The 20,661-nt window shown below is 44.1% G+C and overlaps 1 protein-coding gene across 6 annotated transcripts in view; it reads right to left on the bottom strand.

Annotated features, from left to right (window-relative positions):
* The window catches only part of DUS2 (dihydrouridine synthase 2), a 569,010-nt gene that overhangs the window by 231,389 nt on the left and 316,960 nt on the right, over positions 1-20,661 (bottom strand). For all 6 annotated transcript variants that reach the window (XM_077288143.1, XM_077288137.1, XM_077288139.1 and 3 more), the window contains 3 exons: positions 11,738-11,906; positions 4,277-4,398; positions 3,129-3,284 (listed from right to left, as the gene is read on the bottom strand). In XM_077288143.1, coding sequence (XP_077144258.1) covers positions 3,129-3,284; positions 4,277-4,398; positions 11,738-11,906 — 447 coding nt within the window. The remainder of the gene's footprint in view (positions 1-3,128; positions 3,285-4,276; positions 4,399-11,737; positions 11,907-20,661) is intronic.

The following is a 20,661-nucleotide window of genomic DNA, read 5'->3' as shown; positions in this document are numbered from 1 at the left end:
CCATTGGGGTCATAACAGGAGTCACAGGGGGTGTTTGGTGATCCGGCGATGATGTGACCCAGACTGGTGCTGCAAGTTCGGCGGTGCGCGGGCTAAGTCAACATTTTGGGAAGTCCGAAGCCCCCATCCTTCTATTGCTTCGATGCTGTGGCCCCCCTGGAAAATGGCTGCCGGAGGCGGCGCATGCGCAGATTGAGATCTCAGAGCAGAGTTCTCAATCTGCGCATGTGCCGCCTCCGGCGGCCATTTCTCCGGAAGTCAGATTGATACCCCAGGCGCAGATTGAGATCTCGTCCTTCAATGTACCCTACCCTCATGGCTTCTTTTCTTTGCTATTTTGCCTGGTGAAATCTGAATATTTTGTGCATATTTTGATTGTTAAAAATTTATTAAAAAAACTTACCGTAATAAAAATTACAGTTATAAAAAATGCCAACAAGGATCAGTACCAAAAGAACACCACAACCACAGTGAGAAATGGTGGAGGAAGAATTATGCACTGGGGCGGTTTTTCAACAGTTGAAACTGAGGTGTTAGCCAAAGTGTAGGGAAATATTAACATATGGTCCTTCTCGCTCTCCCTAGCCGAATCACGTGTTTACCCACGTGTTCGTGACGTCACGATAGGTCCTGCTACGGCGGAGTACCTAACGGCTACACTAGCGCTCATCGATTACACGTGGTAGGCGAGCTTGGGGCGTTTTGCCACCGGCCGGGGCAGCGCACATAGCCTGCCTACCTGAAGATATCGCACAGTCCAGTTGGCGATAAAGCGGCACCCTCTACAGAGCTGCACAAAAGATTCTACGGTAACGCTACAGATCCTTAAGGTAACTGTGCCTTATTTGTATATTATCCATACCGGACTTACGCACCTGAACCCTGAATGAAAGATTACGTTCCGGGACAGACTCCAATTTGAAGGGATTATTCAGCGCGGGTATTCTATTATTAATTATTAAATATTAACATATCCAAATATTAGTCAGTCAATTTTGCAACAAAACCTTCAGGCCACTGCTAAAAAGCTAAAGATGAAGAGGAATTTCACTTTTGAGAACTCTATCAACCCTAAGCAACCTGCAAAACAAGATACCGGTAATTTCTTCTCCAGAAGATCAAAGTTTTGGAATGGCCAAGCCAGAGTCCATTTTCTTAAACTTTTTTATTATTATTACAATTACTTTTTCAGTTTCCCTAGGGTACTTCAACCTGCCATTGTTTAATGCTTGTGCTATATACTGCAATACTTTAGGACTTCAAAAGGGGCATGCATGCATGTCTGGGTGCTGGAAAGAGTTAATCGGACAGGTGCCTGTGAACATGTGCAAGCTGGATGGTTTGGCTGCTCCCTTCATGTGTAGGAATATGTGCTACCAGTGAATATTCTGATCTAATATTGGAGATACAAAGGGTGGTTGAGATAAGAAGAGGCCACTTTGCTTCTGGAGGAGAGAAGGTTTTTCCACCAACAGAGAAGAAGATTCTTTACTGTTAGGGCAGTGAGAATCTGGAATTCCTTGCCTGAGGAGGTGGTGATGGTGAACTCAGTCAAGGTGTTCGAGAGAGGCCTGGATGTCTTCCTGTAGCGTAACAATATTGTATCTTACAGTTATTAGGTTCTTTAGAAGGACGTAGGTCTGGGGATTTATTCTGATGGAATATAGGCTGAACTGGATAGATAAATGTCTTTTTTCGGCCTTGCTAACTAAGTTACTGCTGTCTACCATGTGTTTCTGACCTAATAATGGAGACACTTGCAGTGCTGAGAAAAGAGGCTGCTCATACTGCTGTCCTTCATGTCTATCTAATCCAATATTAGTGATATAGGGATGCTAAGGTAAGAAGAGGCTGCTCACACTGCTGTCCTCCAGGTCTTTCTGAATCCTTAGTGGCCGCAGGTAACTGGAATTTGATTTATTCAATGACATGAAAAAAAGAACAAAAATGTATCCATTGCCTTTCAGCAACAATACCACTCGTTGCCTTATAATATTTTCCCTTATTTTAATAAAGTATAACTTTAATTTTGCTCTATTAAAATAACTAACAATTGTGCTTTGTGGTCTCCTTGCATGTGCTCTTACAAATTACTGCCTTATTAGTTGCTGAATATATTATTTTTTTACAGCAAAGCAATAGTTATTTTTAAATTACAGCTTATAGATATTCTTTTATTCCTATGTTGCAAAAAAATGTACTTTTATCTGTTTGCAATAATTGTAGTAATCAATACAGCTATACATATGTGGGATCACAAAGACAATGGCTGTTTAAATACAAAGCTATATATTTCAGAATATAAAACAGGTTATCCACTACCTTGATATTGATGTCCAACCCTTAGTATATGACAGTAATATCATATTGGAAAGGGTCTGACACCTGGCATCTCCATCAATCAGTTGTCACCAGCTCCACCAGACGACAAACTGTGTACAGACAGGGCTGCACGGTGCCACACATGATTCAGTGGACACTGCTGTGAACTGCAGTTCAGCTCCTATTCAATTAGATTTGTCCTTTTTACAATGTTATATAAGCTCTTTATTGTGAATTATCAACAAGCTGCACCAACAAGCTCTTTAAAAGACAGATCCATTAAGGCCACCGTACATTAGACTAACACCGGCCAAACCCACAGATATTGGGGTCTCCTGATTCTACCTCCACCGTTCATGTAGAGGAAAAGAAGGACCCAGCATGTTGGATTTTAGACTGCTGTTCCTTTTATTCTCGGTGAGCAGAGTGCTCCTGGTTATGGAGGAGTTGAGAACTGTCTTTCGATAGATCGTCTGAACCATGGTTCGGCTAACAGCCATCTTTTGTGAACGGGGAGCATTCGACTACGTGCACACACAGCAGACTTGACATTTTTGTGATTGAGAAGTTGTACTAAACATCAGGGACATTTCTGTATCATGTATCTAAATAAAACGATCGGTCACATCTCAAAGAATTTTAAGAATATTAAATTCCATAGAGTGAAGGTTAAATTTGGTTAAACAAATTGCTATGTTTATGGAGGACATCCTTAGGAAAGGTACTGTAATGCATATACAATTCATGGAGGGTCATTTATCTAATACAAGCTATATAGACATGAAATATCCTACAGAAAATCCTACCTCTCAAACTTAACTGGCATTTGAACGGTGTCATGATTTTCCTCATTGTCATTCTCAGTCTTTAGGGTCTCTTTAATACTGACATTTAGGGAACCTTTCTTGGCTTCTTGAGACAACTGGCAGCTCTCATAAAATGAAGTCATTTCAAATACTTCACTAAGAAAGAAGAACAATGGCATATCTCAATCATATTCATATTTACTTTTTGTTAGTAGCTAATATACCACTAAACAAGGAAATGTATACGGCACGAGTCTTCAGCCATTAACCCCTTATGAACAAGACCTAGTTTGGGCCTTAAAAGGGGTTGCCCTCTAATCAGACAACCCTTTTCAATTACTATATTCCCTCCAAGTAAAATAACAACAATTATACTCCCCTCCGGGGCCCAGCAATATAGCTCTCCAGATGCTCCCATGACATTGTTATGCTATGTAATCCCTGAAGCCAAAAGGCAACAGTTTCACTCTCCCTCTCACCTCCTTCGGACAAATCTGACTTAGTGCTGCTCTCACTTCCCAGGTTGTCAGAAAGGGGGGAGAGTGAAGGCAGCACTGATTGTTATGCAATGGGAGCCCTGCAGACAATGTCACGTGAGCCCCGGGACAGCCAGTGACAACACCACTAGAATGGCAATGGCATTGGCACCAGAGGCGAGTGTAGCTGTTATTAATTCATAAAGGGGAATTAGTGATGGAGAAAGGGTTGTTGAATAGTGACATGAAACCTATTATGCCCCACCTTGGACAGGTTATAGTAGACTTTAGAACAATGCATTTGTTGAAGGGAACCAGCCATGTCCCTAAACACGATTAGCCTTCAAAAATGGGGTGTTAACAGTAGGTTAATGCCGTTATAAAGCTGTGTGGCAGCAGGGAGCCTCAGGCTTTGTGTCACAGAGACGTAGCTTCAGCCATCGCTCAGTACACAGTCAGCGGCAGCTGCAACCATGACCCCAGAACGGACTGACAGCCGGCTCAGAACTGATGCACTGTAGAGCTGGCTGTCAGTCAGTGCCAGGATGTGGCTATTCTGGTTACTTTTGGCCCCATTCACTTGGATAGGGACTACAGCAGTTGAGAACATTTATTTTTAGAAAACCCAGAAACCCCTTTAAAAATTCTTTACAAGCAAAACAACATTCTCACCAAATATCCAATGTGGACTGTGTTGCATGGAGTTTTCTTCCCAGAGGAGACTCAAGTTGGTCTCTTATCATCTGGCACAGGCAATATTTAGTATTGGTGTAGTGATTATTATACAAAACTGCCTGTTTAGAGAAAAGAAATATGATTTATGTTATAAAACAATAGTACAAATCGGTAAAAGAATACGGCTATGTTCATAATGGGCATTTTTTTTAGCAGTGACAAAGCAAAAAATACTCGTGACAAAAAAAAAAAAAAAACAATGTGTGTGCATGAGATTTTTGAAATCTCATAGGCATGGCTGGTACTGCACAATGCAGCTGAAAATTAGCATTAAAGGGAACCTGTCACCCCCCCCAGTCGTTTCAAACTAAAAGAGCCACCTTGTGCAGCAGTAATGCTGCATTCTGACAAGGTGGCTCTTTTAGTTCTGGGTGCTGTAACTAGAGAAATAATCCGTTTTTTAATTTGTCAGAAATACCTGGTCTTCAGTCAAGGAGGCCGGCGTTTCCCCCCCTGCTTTAGACGCCACACAGCTGTCACTCACATCTGTTTTGAAAATAGCCGGCGCCTGCGCTCTTTTCCCCTGCCTGGTGCAGGCACAGTGAGCGCTGCCCGTCTTTCCTCATATGCAGTCCAGCTGACTGCGCCTGCGCGGCCGCCCAGCTTGTGATTCACAGACACCTTTTCATTATTAAGCCTAGAGCTACATTTCAAGGACAGCTGCTGCCCTAATCCCATTACCCTGATGCTACAATGCATCAGCATGAAAAAGGTGGTGTTGAGCCAATAAATCACATCACAAAACTTTTTTTTTTAAATATCTTTATTTAGCTAAAAAAAAACTTACTTGCCGTACAAAAATGCATGCAAACACACATACAAAAAATGCATAAGAAAACGCACCAAATTGCGTTTTTCCTCCAAAAGAGCTGCAGAAACCTTGCAGAAATGTCTTAAAGCAAAAACTCAACGTGCGCACATAACCTAAGACTGGTTTTCTCTGTCCCTCAGAAGTCACCACCTTTGTTGGGCAGTGAATGTGGCATCGGCACTGCCAGCAAATCACTATTATACCCGTGCTCCCACAGCTTCACTCCTCTGGAGACCGCCATCACATGACTTCAGGGAAAAACTGTGCCCCCCATAGTACCTAAGGATATGTGTGTATAAAATGTATTCAGACAGGTTCGCTCAGTACCCTGCACTAAAAAAATGCAAGGAAAAATAAACCTATCCAGTGAAACGTTAAAAAAATATATATATATTGCTGTGCTGTGGAAAAAACATAACTACTGAAAATTTGCCAACAAAGAAGCAGTTTGCCTTAAAGTTTAAAGGGACTCTGTCACCCCCTCCAGCCGTTATAAGGCCATGTTCACACAGTGCGTTTTTTACCGCGGAACCGCAGCGGTTTTGCCGCTGCGGTTCCGCAGCTTTTTTCCATGCAGGGTACAGTACAATGTACCCTATGGAAAACAGGAACCACTGTGCACACGATCCTGAATTTCCAAAAAAAAGCCGCGCTGAATAGCTGCGGGAAAAAAGAAGGAGCATGTCACTTCTTTGTCCGAAACAGCAGCGGTTCTGCACCCATAGACCTCCATTGTGAGGTCAAACCCGCAGTAAAACCCGCAGATCAAAAATATATCTGCGGGTTTTATTGCGGTTTGTGGTGCAGAACCGCTGCAGCAGGAAGTGCGGGGAAGCGGCCGGAAGTGCGTGGGCGGAAGTGCTTGGGCGGAGAGACATGGAGGCATACCGTCGCATGGGGATCGTGTCGGCCGTTTGATTGATTTGGTATGTGTGTGTGTGTGTGTGTCCCCATGCGACGCTAGTGCCACCATTGTGCTAAGTCGCCGTATGGGACTACTACTCCCATCCGGTATTAGGATGGGAGAGTTGTCCCTGTGTCCGGCGACTTAGCACAGTTGTAAAGTTACACAAAACACTCACAATACACATACATGACACACAGTACATACAACATATAACACAGAGTATATACTCACCAACAGCACACTTGTAGGCGAAGCCCTCGATCCCCTAGATAAAATCCCAAAATAAAAAATCAAATTCATACTCCCTGTCCGCAGAATCCATAAACCGAGTGTCCCACGCCGATCGGCTGCTCTCCGGCGATACACTGCCAGGAGCGAAGCTCCTAGCAGTGTATCGCGTACTGTTCCGGAGTTCAATGGCTCCGGCGTCTCAGTTAACGGCAGTACAGCTGCGTTGAACTTTCCCACGCAGCACTGCCGTTAAGCGAGAGTGCCGGGGTCAATGACCGCCGGTAAACTCGCTCGCGCTTGCGCAGTGACACACCGACAGGAACTATGGCTCCTGTCAGTGTGTTATACGTTATATATGTGTGATACGTGGCACTTAAATACGTGATACGTGGCACTGAAATACGTGATACGTGGCACTGAAATACGTGGCACTTAAATACGTGATACGTGGCACTGAAATACGTGGCACTTAAATACGTGATACGTGGCACTTAAATACGTGGCACTGAAATACGTGGCACTGAAATACGTGATACGTGGCACTTAAAAACGTGGCACTGAAATACGTGGCACTTAAATACGTGATACGTGGCACTGAAATACGTGGCAGTTAAATACGTGGCAGTTAAATACGTGGCACTGAAATACGTGGCACTGAAATACGTGGCACTGAAATACGTGGCACTGAAATACGTGATACGTGGCACTTAAATACGTGGCAGTTAAATACGTGGCACTTAAATACGTGGCACTTAAATACGTGATACGTGGCACTGAATTACGTGGCACTGAAATACGTGGCACTGAAATACGTGGCACTGAAATACGTGGCACTGAAATACGTGGCACTGAAATACGTGGCACTGAAATACGTGGCACTTAGGCTATGTTCACATTTGCGTTGTGCGCCGCAACACAACGCAAACAAAAACGCAGCAAAACGCATGCACAACGCTGCGTTTTGCGCCGCATGCGTCCTTTTTTTGATTGATTTTGGACGCAGCAAAAATGCAACTTGCTGCGTCCTCGGTGCCCGGATGCGTGCGCTGCAGTGACGCATGCGGCGCAAAACGCAAGTACGACGCATGTCCATGCGCCCCCATGTTAAATATACGCTGCGGCGCAGACCGCAAATGTGAACGTAGACTTAAATAGCTGGATAGAGCTGGATCCGCGGGCTGTGATCTGGCCTACGCTCAGCACTCTGCGGAGCGCTGTCATTCAAAACACGTCCACTCATTTTGGTGTTTAGTCCCAAAATGGAGGATGGAAGAAGAAAAGGGTTGGACAAGGAAATGACATCATTTCTTTTTTTTTCCCCCACTGCAGTTAAAGCTTTATTTGTGTCAAACACAGACAATCTGCAGAGAAAACTGCATCAAAAACCGCATCAAAAACGCACCAAAAACGCACCTGCGTTTTCTGCCAAGAGCTGCGGTTTTAGTCCTCAAAAAAAAGGATTGAAATCAGGAACGTGTGAACATACCCTAAGCTAAAAGAGCCACCTTGTGCAGCAGTAACGCTGCATTCTGACAAGGTGGCTCTTTTAGTTATTGGTGCAGTCAAAGCAGAAATAAAGCGTTTTATAATTTCGCAAAAATACCTGTCTTTAGCCCTGGAGGCAGGTCTTAACCCCCCTGCTGCACACGCCACACTGCCGTCACTCAAGGCTTCTTCGGCGCCGGCCCCTCCGCGCTGTTTTCTAATCAAATCCGGCTGCGCATAATGCATAAAACACTGCGGGGCTGGGATTCACAAGCTGGGTGGCCGCACAGGCGCAGTCTGCGAGACTGCATGTGAGGTCAGACAAGGCAGCGTTCACTGCGCCTGCCCCAGGCAGAACAAAACAGCGCAGGCGCCGGATTTGATTTGAAAACAGCGCGGAGGGGGTGGCGCCCGGCGCCGAAGAAGCCTTGAGTGACGGCAGTGTGGCGTGTGCAGCAGGGGGGTTAAGACCTGCCTCCAGGGCTAAAGACAGGTATTTTTGCGAAATTATATAACGCTTTATTTCTGCTTTGACTACACCAATAACTAAAAGAGCCACCTTGTCACAATGCAGCATTACTGCTGCACAAGGTGGCTCTTTTAGTTTATAACGGCTGGAGGGGGTGACAGAGTCCCTTTAAGAGACCTTGTGTGCACATATCCTTAGCCCATATACTCTAGCCGCTGATCCCTCTGATCTTCCTGCACAAGCAGAAATCTGTCAGGTGAGCCAACATCACATGGCCACTTGTAACCTTCACTAATAAGCAGCCACACAAAGACCAGGCTGCACTTCAGTAAATCTGCTACCACTGATCTTTACAATGGGAAAAACAGAGCCCTACATCTGCATTGTAGCCTACTCTTTGCATTTTCTCCACTACACAGTGCTGCTGCACTACATACCTCTGGCTTTAAGTCTTTACCTAAAGAAACACTACAATAAAAAACTGTGGCTGCCTTAAAAATAGGAGGAAACCAATTTTACAAATCTTATTCCACACCAAGCCTTCACATCTAACCCTGAAGCTTCCATACTGTCCCTGGCTGGATAACACATTTGCAGTCTTTGGACAATGACACCTATACTTTCTGGCGTAAGTTAGTTCCAATCTCTCATAAACTTACCTGTGATCTAACCTCATTGTCCTCACCGTGGAATTATTGCTCTCACTTGCAGCAACTTACGGGACTGACTCATCTATTTGTCCATCCGTCCCCCAATACGGATAAGTCACTGCTTATTTGTCCTGCTGATATGGTTAAGAAGGGTCATAAAAGTCAACCAATCTTTCACACCTCCAAGAACCTCTGCAAGTAAACTTGGTAAGTCCCATCCAGCTACAACAGCTTAGCTCTGCAAATTTTTGACTGGAGGTAAACCTTCACCCATTTCCCCCTATGACAGTCCTAACTCTCCAGTCATGGAAGACAATCCATCAGCCACTTTTGTAGTGCGTGAGGTGACTAGACTCATGTTATTAAACAACGCCTCGTCCTTCTTCACACTTCTACAGATATGGCTTACTTAAATCAGATATGCAACAACTCTCGAGAGCTCACAAAATTGGAGACCAGTGCTGTTAAAATGGAATTTACTCTATCCATGGCTGAAGATAGACTCTTCTCCCAGAAAATCTCCTCTACAGTGGTTTTGGAGCAGCTAGATGACCTGCAGATCGGATGCTGGAGGGACAATCTCCAATTCCTGGGTATCCAAGAAATCCATTTGTTGACAGTGAGATACGAGGTCCCCTGAGCCTCAATCTCCCTACATTAGTCACTGAAAAGATGTACTGAGTAGATCAAGATCATAGAGATGCACAAGCTCACCATTAGCATCGTCAAATACCTGAGCTACAAGGCCACAAAATTCTAATTTTCCAAGACAACTTGATATCGATTACACAACAAAGATGAACTTTTTACTTTCTGCAGACATCCACTAGCCAAAGGCCATAGATTCTAGCTCATGTACCCAGCCAAACTCATTGTCACGACGGACAACAAAACCTCCTTCGTCAATGAACTTTCTAAAGTTAGCCAAGGGATAAGAACTCTGGACCCATGACTGCAAGTAGCTGGAATGGTAGTGGCATTAGTCCCTTCTTGCTTCCCTTTTCCAGGGAACATTTTTTTTTAATGTTACTATTGGTATAGTAACATTTAATGCACTTTATGTATTGGCAGTGTTAAAGCACACAATATTTAACTTTGTAGGTTTTTTCTAGCTCATCTATCAATACTCTGATTCAAGTGACCCACCTATCAGGTTTTTCTACAATTTTCAATGTTTTTTTACAGCTAGCTGGGACAGGTAGGGACCACTGCAAGACTGATTTAAATGGCCTCCAATATTGACCCAAGGGGAACAAGGATAAGTGCTACACTCACACAAGGCTCTGACTCCTAAACACCACAATCTCTGATTAAAATAGTTTCATGGAATCTTGCTTGCCTCAATATCCTGATAAAACAGAAAAAAGTTGGCCAATTTCAAACGGCTGAAGCCGCCGGACTTAGTCTTCCAATCATTCAGAAAAGCAGGCTCTGGCTCTATCCTTCCTACCTGGCATGTTCTCCAGATTTCAAACATGTTTGCAAATCCAAAAGGGGTAACTTCATAGATGATAATATAGCGCATGTGGATGATTTGCCCTTTCTATGGGCTACATCAAAGGCAATGCTGCGCGGTCATACAAGTTCTGTCAATCTACAAAAAAAAATTCCAAAACTTTCAAACGCTTTATAATTGAAGATAAGTGAGCGTACTCGGATATCGTGTTATCTGAGCATCCTCGGGTGTTATCAGAGTATCTCAAGCGTGTTCAAATAATATGTTTGAGTCCCCGAAGCTGCATGATATGCGGCTGTTAGACAGCCTCAACAAACATGGGGACTGCCGGTTTGCGAAACATGTAACCGCAGGGACTCAACATATTATTCAATCATGACCGAGACATTCCGATAACACCCGAGCATGCTCGAATAACATTACATTTGAGCATGGTCACTCATCACCATTCATGACTGCTTATCAAGCCCATATGCAAAACCCAAAAGAACAAACCAAACTAATTTATAAAGATGCAGGCTCTCTTTGACACGCATACAGAACAAATATCTTAGTTGGGATAAGGTTGGCCTCCTTTCAGCGCACCTCACTCGACCAACCAAGACTAACACCACATTATGACTAAACTATGAGACTCCATGAAAGGGAATTCGCTGATTCATGAATTGGAAATTTCCGCAACATGAAACACAAACTACGGGTTCATTATCTTCACGTCACCTGTCTTATCTATGGCATTTTTCTGTGCTGTGTTATGCACAAATATGTGATTCTTCAGAATTTGTATTAGTCTATGCCTGATGAAGAGACCTGTGTAGTCTCGAAAGGCTTGCAATTTGTTACCATCTTTTCAGTTAGCCATTAAAAGGTATCAACCACTGAGGACTCTCAATTCTAAATATTTTCTATCCACTGGCTAACACGGTACCAAGATATATATCTTTCCGGTATTAAACAGTGAATATTGCTACAAAGCACCATAATTAGCAGTAGTAGTAGAGAATCAAACAAACTTAAAATTATAAAGAAAAGACATTCAGACATTTTAAGATCCACGTCACCTTGAGTACCAATGCAGAATGCTAACTGAATAAATGCTTGCGCATTCTATCAACAATACGAACGGTCATCTACTAATGGTTATGTCAAATCTGGGCCCATGGCGGTTCTGAGATTTAAGAAAAAAAAAAGAGGATACTTGCTGACTAGATCCCAGACTCTCATACGCACTGCTTTTCTTTTTCTCTTTATGCCTCCCGGTCTCATTTAATTCCCAAAAATTTGTAGTGGACAACCCCCCTAACATTGTTCTCATTGTCTTCATAGGAACATTAATCTTTTGTCACCATTACACATTATTTTAAGAAAAGCTCTAGGAGAAACACTTACATATCTAATGTAATCACGCATTACATCTTCTTGAGGTAAAGAGCCCTCTCTTCTGAAAATAGAAGGATTCCACATGGCTGCTTGTGCCACCATAACAGATGATGCAGCTGTGACAGATCTAAAAGCTTCTATGTCTTGGAACTCTCGTATAAGTTCCTGTGAACCTCCACTTAAAAGAAAATAGATGTTGTTACATTTAACTGTAATTATCAAACAAATATCCATACATTTTGCAAAACAATTATTATAATTATAAACAATTCACCCAATACATTTTCACACTACAAGTGATGACAGCTGTGATTTCACTGCACCTCTGCTGGCAATTAGTAGCTGTACAGATAACTGACCTAGGATCAATAATAGAGTGGGTGCAGTGCAAACGTATTTCCAAAGGGCATGCTGTGCTTGAATAGTTTGAAGCCAGTTTGTTCTACTGCCACTTCCGTTTAAAGGTACCTTCACACGAAAAGACTTTGTAACGATATCGCTAGCGATCCGTGACGTTGCAGCGTCCTCGCTAGCGATATCGTTTAGTTTGACACGCAGCAGCGATCAGGATCCTGCTGTGATGTCGCTGGTCGCTGAATAAAGTCCAGAACTTTATTTGGTCGTCCGATCGCCGTGTATCGTTGTGTTTGAAAGCAAAAGCAACGATACCAGCGATGTTTTACACTGGTAACCAGGGTAAACATCGGGTTACCAAGCGCAGGGCCGCGCTTAGTAACCCGATGTTTACCCTGGTTACCAGCGTAAAAGTAAAAAAAACAAACAGTACATACTCACCTGCGCGTCCCCCAGCGTCTGCTTCCTGACACTTACTGAGCGCCGGCCCTAAAGTGAAAGTGAAAGCACAGCGGTGACGTCACCGCTGTGCTGTTAGGGCCGGCGCTCAGTCAGTGTCAGGAAGCAGACGCTGGGGGACGCGCAGGTGAGTATGTACTGTTTGTTTTTTTTACTTTTACGCTGGTAACCAGGGTAAACATCGGGTTACTAAGCGCGGCCCTGCGCTTAGCAACCCGATGTTTACCCTGGTTACCCGGGGACCTCGGCATCGTTGGTCGCTGGAGAGCGGTCTGTGTGACAGCTCCCCAGTGATCAAACAGCGACGCTGCAGCGATCGGCATCGTTGTCGCTATCGCTGCAGCGTCGCTTCGTGTGAAGGTACCTTAACACTCAACCTAAATACCGCGATTGTCATGGGAATACAGCGACAAAGAGAGGCCAGAAGATAACAGCATCTGGTTTCACAAACTCCTGCACTGATTAGAAGTACTTCATCTTAGGCTAGTTTCACACTAGCGTTAACTGCAATACGTCGCAAATGCGTCGTTTTGCCGAAAATACGCATCCAGCAAAAGTTCTTGCTGGATGCGTTTTTTCGTCATAGACTAACATTAGCGACGCATTTGCGACGCATTGCCAAACGTCGCGTCCGTTTTGCGACGCTTGGACGTGTGGTAGCGGACCGTCGGGAGAAAAAAAACCTTACATGTAACGTTTTTTGCTCCCGACGGTCCGCTTTTTCCGACCGCGCATGCGTGGCCGGAACTCCGCCCCCACCTCCCCGCACTTCCCCGCACCTCACAATGGGGCAGCGGATGCGTGGGAAAAATGCATCCGCTGCCCCCGTTGTGCGGCGGGGACAACGCTAGCGTCGGGGACCTCGGCCCGACGCACGGCGACGGGCCGAGCCCGACGCTAGTGTGAAAGTAGCCTTACTGAACAATGCAGGTTTTCTGTTCTAGTTTACCTCCTGGAGCTATCTAGATTTTCTCAGCAGTTCAGTGTTTGCCACTCCCCTCTGTTATATATGCTCTACTCTGGCACTTGGGAATTGCCAGTGTTGGTTCTTACTACCTGGTTAGGAGTTGGAGTTTGTGGTTGGAGTTGGCGTCTGGAAACTTGTTCAGGAGATAGGAAAAATTCTGGCCCCTTTTAAAAGTAGATCGCACCCTCTCTAAATATCTACCCAACCATCCTTCTATCACTTACAGAAAATCCCCCAACCTTAAAGACCAGCTTGTCCGGAGTTATTACCCCGGACCAACATTGGATAAAGCCTTCTCCGCCAGAGGGCCTAAATGGGGCTTTTTTCCATGTGGCGATTGCATCACATGCCCCAATATGTCACGTGCCACAACGTTTAACTCTTGTGATGGGAAAACAACCTTCTCCATCACTCAGCACATCACATGCAATACTATAAGTGTGATATACTATGCCTTTTGTCCATGCCCTAAAGTGTATGTAGGCCTTACATCTAGGCCGCTCAAAACCAGGATCAGGGAACATTACCGTGACATCATCAATGCACGTGAAATAGAAGACCCCACACTCCTCAAATCCGTACCTAGACACTTTAAGTCGACGCACAACTGCGATGCTACCCTTTTAAAAGCCATAGGCATAGACAAGATACACATCGATATAAGAGGAGGAAATTGGAGAAAGTCCCTTGCCCAATTAGAAGCTCGATGGATCCACAGGGTGGGATCAGTTCAACAGGCCGGTCTTAATGAAATACTCAGTTTTGCCCCATTTCTCTAGTTTTGTACATATTATTTTAGCTTTTTTATCATGTTTTAACTCTTTCTTTTCTCTCCTTTTATTGATAGATACCATATATTTATATTTTTCCCATATTGAAAACCCTTTATCATTATTGCCTGTCATGGATGCTCTGGGCACCTCCTGTGTGATCTACCATCGATTTACCCGCCGGCCTTTTCATAAGGACTTTTTAGAGGATTTCTTCATATGTGCATGGACTCGAGTCTCACCCCTTTATTTTTCCTATTTAATTATATATATATATACATACTTCTTAATATAAAAAATCTTTTTATATATCCGTATTCTTTAATATATAATTTTATATAATATTATGACTGCTATATGTAAAATTTATGCTGATGTAATTCACATACGTCACTTTCCATCACTTCTTTTTTCCTATTTATAATAATTATATTGATGCATTTGTTTATTTATTTTCTTACTTGCCATCTTATAATCCCTCCACTTCTCTTTATTATAGTGCTTTGGAACAAAGCACTATACTGTTATTCCACCGTGGTAAACTTCTTCTTCTTATTATAGTGCTTTGGAACAAAGCACTATACTGTTATTCCATCGTGGATAACTTCTTCTTATTATAGTGCTTTGGAACAAAGCACTATACTGTTATTCCACTGTGGTAAACTTCTTATTATAGTGCTTTGGCACAAAGCACTATACTGTTATTCCATCGTGGTAAACTTCTTATTATAGTGCTTTGGAACAAAGCACTATACTGTTATTCCATCGTGGTAAACTTCTTCTTCTTATTATTATAGTGCTTTGGAACAAAGCACTATACTGTTATTCCACCGTGGATAACTTCTTCTTCTTCTTATTATAGTGCTTTGGAACAAAGCACTATACTGTTATTGCACCGTGGATAACTTCTTCTTATTATTATTATTATAGTGCTTTGGAACAAAGCACTATACTGTTATTCCACCGTGGATAACTTCTTCTTATTATTCTTATTATAGTGCTTTGGAACAAAGCACTATACTGTTATTCCACCGTGGTAAACTTCTTATTATAGTGCTTTGGAACAAAGCACTATACTGTTATTCCACCGTGGTAAACTTCTTCTTATTCTTATTATTCAGTCCGCACGTAATGCGGCCCGAACCGCTAAACTCACAGACTCCAGTGAGGTGTCATTTCGAAGCCAGCGTTCCTGAGAGGTGTGCTAAGTATTTTTCGTGTCGATCGGATTTGTAGTTTTTGCGCAATTTGTGTTTGAAAAAAGTCTTTCAATGCGTTTCAATGGAGAAATTTTCCTATACGTTTATAATGGGCTGGTTTCTGAGGCAATTTCTAAAAATAACTGCCACCTGGCTGATTAGCTCATTGATATGCGCAGTCAGACACAGTTACTATGCCAACTCCTATGAAATCTACATCAGCTCACCAGGTCACAAGTTTTGTCAGATAATATCAGCTCTTAAAGTGACAGTACAGCACAATTCCAAACCACTATCCGTAGTCTTATGATTATTAGACTGTGGCCCGATTCTAACTCATCGGGTATTCTAGAATATGCATGTCCACGTAGTATATTGCACAGCCACGCAGTATACAGTGCAGAGCCGTGCAGTACACAGCGCAGAGCCGCGCAGTACACAGCGCAGAGCCGCGCAGTACACAGCGCAGAGCCGCGCAGTATAAAGCGCAGAGCCGCGCAGTACACAGCGCAGAGCCGCGCAGTACACAGCGCAGAGCCGTGCAGTACACAGCGCAGAGCCGCGCAGTATAAAGCGCAGAGCCGCGCAGTACACAGCGCAGAGCCGTGCAGTACACAGCGCAGAGCCGCGCAGTACACAGCGCAGAGCCGCGCAGTATAAAGCGCAGAGCCGCGCAGTATAAAGCGCAGAGCCGCGCAGTACACAGCGCAGAGCCGCGCAGTACACAGCGCAGAGCCGTGCAGTACACAGCGCAGAGCCGCGCAGTATAAAGCGCAGAGCCGTGCAGTACACAGCGCAGAGCCGCGCAGTACACAGCGCAGAGCCGTGCAGTACACAGCGCAGAGCCGCGCAGTATAAAGCGCAGAGCCGTGCAGTACACAGCGCAGAGCCGTGCAGTACACAGCGCAGAGCCGCGCAGTACACAGCGCAGAGCCATGCAGTACACAGCGCAAAGCCGCGCAGTATAAAGCGCAGAGCCGCGCAGTATAAAGCGGAGAGCCGTGCAGTACAGAGCGCAGAGCCGCACAGTATACCGCGCAGAGCCGTGCAGTACACAGCGCAGAGCCGCGCAGTACACAGCGCAGAGCCGCGCAGTACACAGCGCAGAGCCGCGCAGTACACAGCGCAGAGCCGCGCAGTACACAGCGCAGAGCCGAGCAGTACACAGCGCAAAGCCGCGCAGTACACAGCGCAGAGCCGCGCAGTACACAGCGCAGAGCCGCGCAGTATACAGCGCAGAGCTGCGCAGTACACAGCGCAGAGCCGCGCAGTATACAGCGCTGAGCCGCGTAGTATACAGCGCAGAGCCCCGCAGTATACAGTGCAGAGCCCCGCAGTATACAGCGCAGACACGCGCAGTACACAGCACGGACACGCGCAGTACACAGCGCAGAGCCGCGCAGTACACAGCGCAGAGCCGCGTAGTATACAGCGAAGAGCCACGCAGTATATAGCGCAGAGCCGCGCAGTACAAAGCGCAGAGCTGCGCAGAGCTGCGCAGTATACAGCGCAGAGCCGCGCAGTATACAGCGCAGAACGCGCAGTACACAGTGCAGAGCCGCGCAGTACACAGCGCAGAGCCATGCAGTACACAGCGCAGAGCCGCGCAGTACACAGCGCAGAGCCACGCAGTATACAGCGCAGAGCCGCGTAGTATACAGCGCAGAGCCGCGTAGTATACAGCGCAGAGCCACGCAGTATACAGCACAGAGCCACGCAGTATACAGCGCAGAGCCACGTAGTTATACTGCCCAGTCACGTAGTATATTGTCCAGTCACATAGTATACTGCATATCCCTGTTAAAAAAAAAAAGAATTAAAATAAAAAAGTTACATACTCACCTCCTGGAGCGGCCGGTATCTGATGGTTGTTGCACCTCCTAGAGCGGCCGGTACACGATGCTTGTTGCACCTGGAGTGGCCGGTACCCGATGCTTGTTAAGCGCTCCGGTCCCAAGAGTGCATTGCGGTCTCACGAGATGATGACGTAGCGGTGTTGTGAGACAGAAAGACGGAAGTGCCCTTAGATAATTAGATAGTAGATTAACCCGCTCACCAATTCGGAACCCGAGAGGCCCGGCCCACCAAATCGGACCCCGAGGGGCCCGGCCCACCAAATCGGACCCAGAGTGACCCCGCCCCCTAGATCAGACCCAGAGTGACCCCGCCCACCAAATCGGACCCAGAGTGGCTCCGCCCACCAAATCGGACCCAGAGTGACCCCTTCCACCAAATCAGACCCAGAGTGACCCCGTCCACCAAATCGGACCCAGAGTGACCCCTTCCACCAAATCGGGCCCAGAGTGACCCCGCCCACCAAATCGGACCCAGAGTGACCCCACCCACCAAATCGGACCGTGAGGTGCCCAGCCCACCAAATCAGACCCTGAGGTGCCCAGCCCACCAAATCGGACCGAGTGACCCCACCCACCAAATTGGTCCCTAAGGTGCCCCGCCCACCAAATCGGACCCAGAGTGGCTCCGCCCACCGAATCGGACCCAGAGTGGCCGCGCCCACAGAATCGGACCAAAAGTGACCCCGCCCACCGAATCGGACCTAGATTTACCCCAATGAAGAAAAAAGTTGATTCCAGCTCCACAGAGATGCCTTGAATAAAATTGAATCCTTTATTGGTACATTTTTAAAAAGACAAAAGTTGTCATGCTCTCCATAATTAACGGGAAACGAGCTACGCGTTTCGATCTGTTACAGATCTTTTTCAAAGCTACACAAACACAGACAAATCAGCATTTTAACGCTACCACCAACCAATCAATACAAAACACAAAATCATGTGACTAAAAGGTCCTTCTGATACGATACAAAATGATTCTTCTAAAAACAAACCATTTATATAAAAATTCATTTCAATATGAATATGCATGAAAAAGAATGAAAACAAAAATTATGTAAACAGCTCATGATATGATATTAATAATGGTACATTAACTCGTTACGTTTGTTAAGACCGGCTGGAAACCGGGTATTTAAATGAAAGATCCAAAAGGCTTCACGTGTGAGAAGACAACGTTTGAAATTTCCACCTCGCTGAGGTTTGTTAACACGTTCAATGCCATATGCCAAGAAGTATTTAGTACTACACGCATGTTGAGTAATAAAATGTCTAGATGCAGCCGAAACTGATCGAGAAGAATTACCTGCATTTCCTATATCATATAAATGTTCATTGATGCGCACTTTTAGCTTGCGTGATGTACAACCGACATATGACAATTGACACATAGTGCAATCGATTTTATATATCACAAAGGCAGTATTGCAATTGATGTATTGCTTAATAATAAAATTTTGTGATTTGTCAGAATTGGTGAATGACTTATTAACTACCGTATGGGCGCACATTTTACATCTGTTACTACCGCATTTGTAAAACCCATTATGATTTAACCATGTTTTATTTGTATTTTTATGTGGGCAAAACATACTCGGGGAAATTCGGTTGCCTATAGTTGCCGCCCTTCTGGGAATTACATTAATGCCTGTGTCGAGAATTCTCGCCAGGCTTGAATCCTCATAAAGAATAGGTAAAAATTTGTTAATAAGATTTTTAATTTTACTAAATTGAGGACTAAATTGAAAACAAATAAAAGGTTTTTTATTTCTGTCTCTATTTGTTGGATTTGAAACAGATTTATTTGTACTAACTGGTGTAATTAAATCATGACGATCCCTATGATCAACAATTTTGTGAGCCCTGTTTATCATCCAATGTGGATAGTTGCGACGTCTCAATTTATTAGCTGCCAATTCGATTTCATCTTTTAATACTGAATTATCACTACAGTTTCTCTTAACTCTAACAAACTCACCCACCGGTATAGATTGAATGGTATGTGAAGGATGTCCACTCCGGGCATGTAGAATAGAGTTCCCACTAAGAGATTTATGGTGAGTTTTCGTTTCCACAACATGATCAGCGATACCAATTAAATTTAAATCTAAGAAACTAATCTCATTTCGATTAAATCTGTGAGTAAACCGTAAATTATAATCATTCAAATTCAAATAATTAATAAAATCGGGTATGGCAGATACATCGGCGGACCAGATGATAAGTAAATCGTCGATGTATCTGCCATACCAATGAATGCAGGAAAGAAAAGGATTAGAAACCGAAAAAATATAATTGTGCTCCCAAAATGCCATAACTAGGTTAGCCAAAGAGGGTGAAAATTTAGCCCCCATGGCCACGCCTGTTTTCTGTAAATAATAACGAGAATCAAATGTGAAAAAATTATGAGTCATAAGAAAAAAAACAACCTGTAAAATATATTGTTTTAAATCCACGGAATAATTACTAAAACTATCCAACTGAAACTGTAAAGCCCGCATAGCTACATGATGTGGAATACATGAATACAATGAGACCACATCGCAGCAGAGCCACGTAAATTTAGCTGACCATGTTTTATCTGAAAAAACTCTCAGGACTTCCCGTGAGTCCTTGATATACCCAGGGATTTTATTTACAAGTGGTTGTAATAGGGAGTCAACCCATTCACAGAGATGCTCATTAGCTGAGCCAATGCCAGATACTATTGGTCTTAATGGGGGGATCCTATCGCTCTTGTGTACTTTAGGTAAACCATGTATGATCGGGCACACAGGATCTTGTACAATTAAATAATCTGATTGTTTTTTAGTTATAACCCCTAAACTGACACCCTCTTCGATTATTTTAGTTGTTTCATCTTTAAATTCCATGGACGGGTTTCCCTTTAGTTCAGTATAGGTAGATGAATCAGACAGCAATTCCATTAACTTGAGATGATAATCAGTTACATTAAGGACAACAACTAAACCACCCTTATCGGACATTTTAACTATAATGTCTTTCATGTCCTGTAATTGATGTAAAGCCTGCCATTGTTTCCCTGAAAAATTATTGTCAAATTCAGACCTATTAAGCGTTACATCCTGATCCAGATTGCGCAATTCTCGCTCCATCACCTCCTGGAATCTGTCCATACATTCAGATCTAGACTGGATGGGGTAAAAGATAGGATTCTTTGTTGCAAAATTATAAGATTGGTTAGTTGTCATTGCCTCTACCTGGTTTTCATTATGTAAAGATTGTAAAGAAACTAAAGAAACCTGATCCAAAAAATCCATTCCATGAAATTCATTAGTTGGGGAAAAGATCTCCTGTTGTTGTTGTTCAA

The sequence above is a fragment of the Ranitomeya variabilis genome, chromosome 2 (genome assembly GCF_051348905.1).
Source record: "Ranitomeya variabilis isolate aRanVar5 chromosome 2, aRanVar5.hap1, whole genome shotgun sequence".
In the NCBI taxonomy this organism is placed as follows: Eukaryota; Metazoa; Chordata; class Amphibia; order Anura; family Dendrobatidae; genus Ranitomeya; species Ranitomeya variabilis.
Note: the sequence above shows the minus strand (reverse complement) of the source record. Positions and strands in the feature narration are given on the sequence as shown.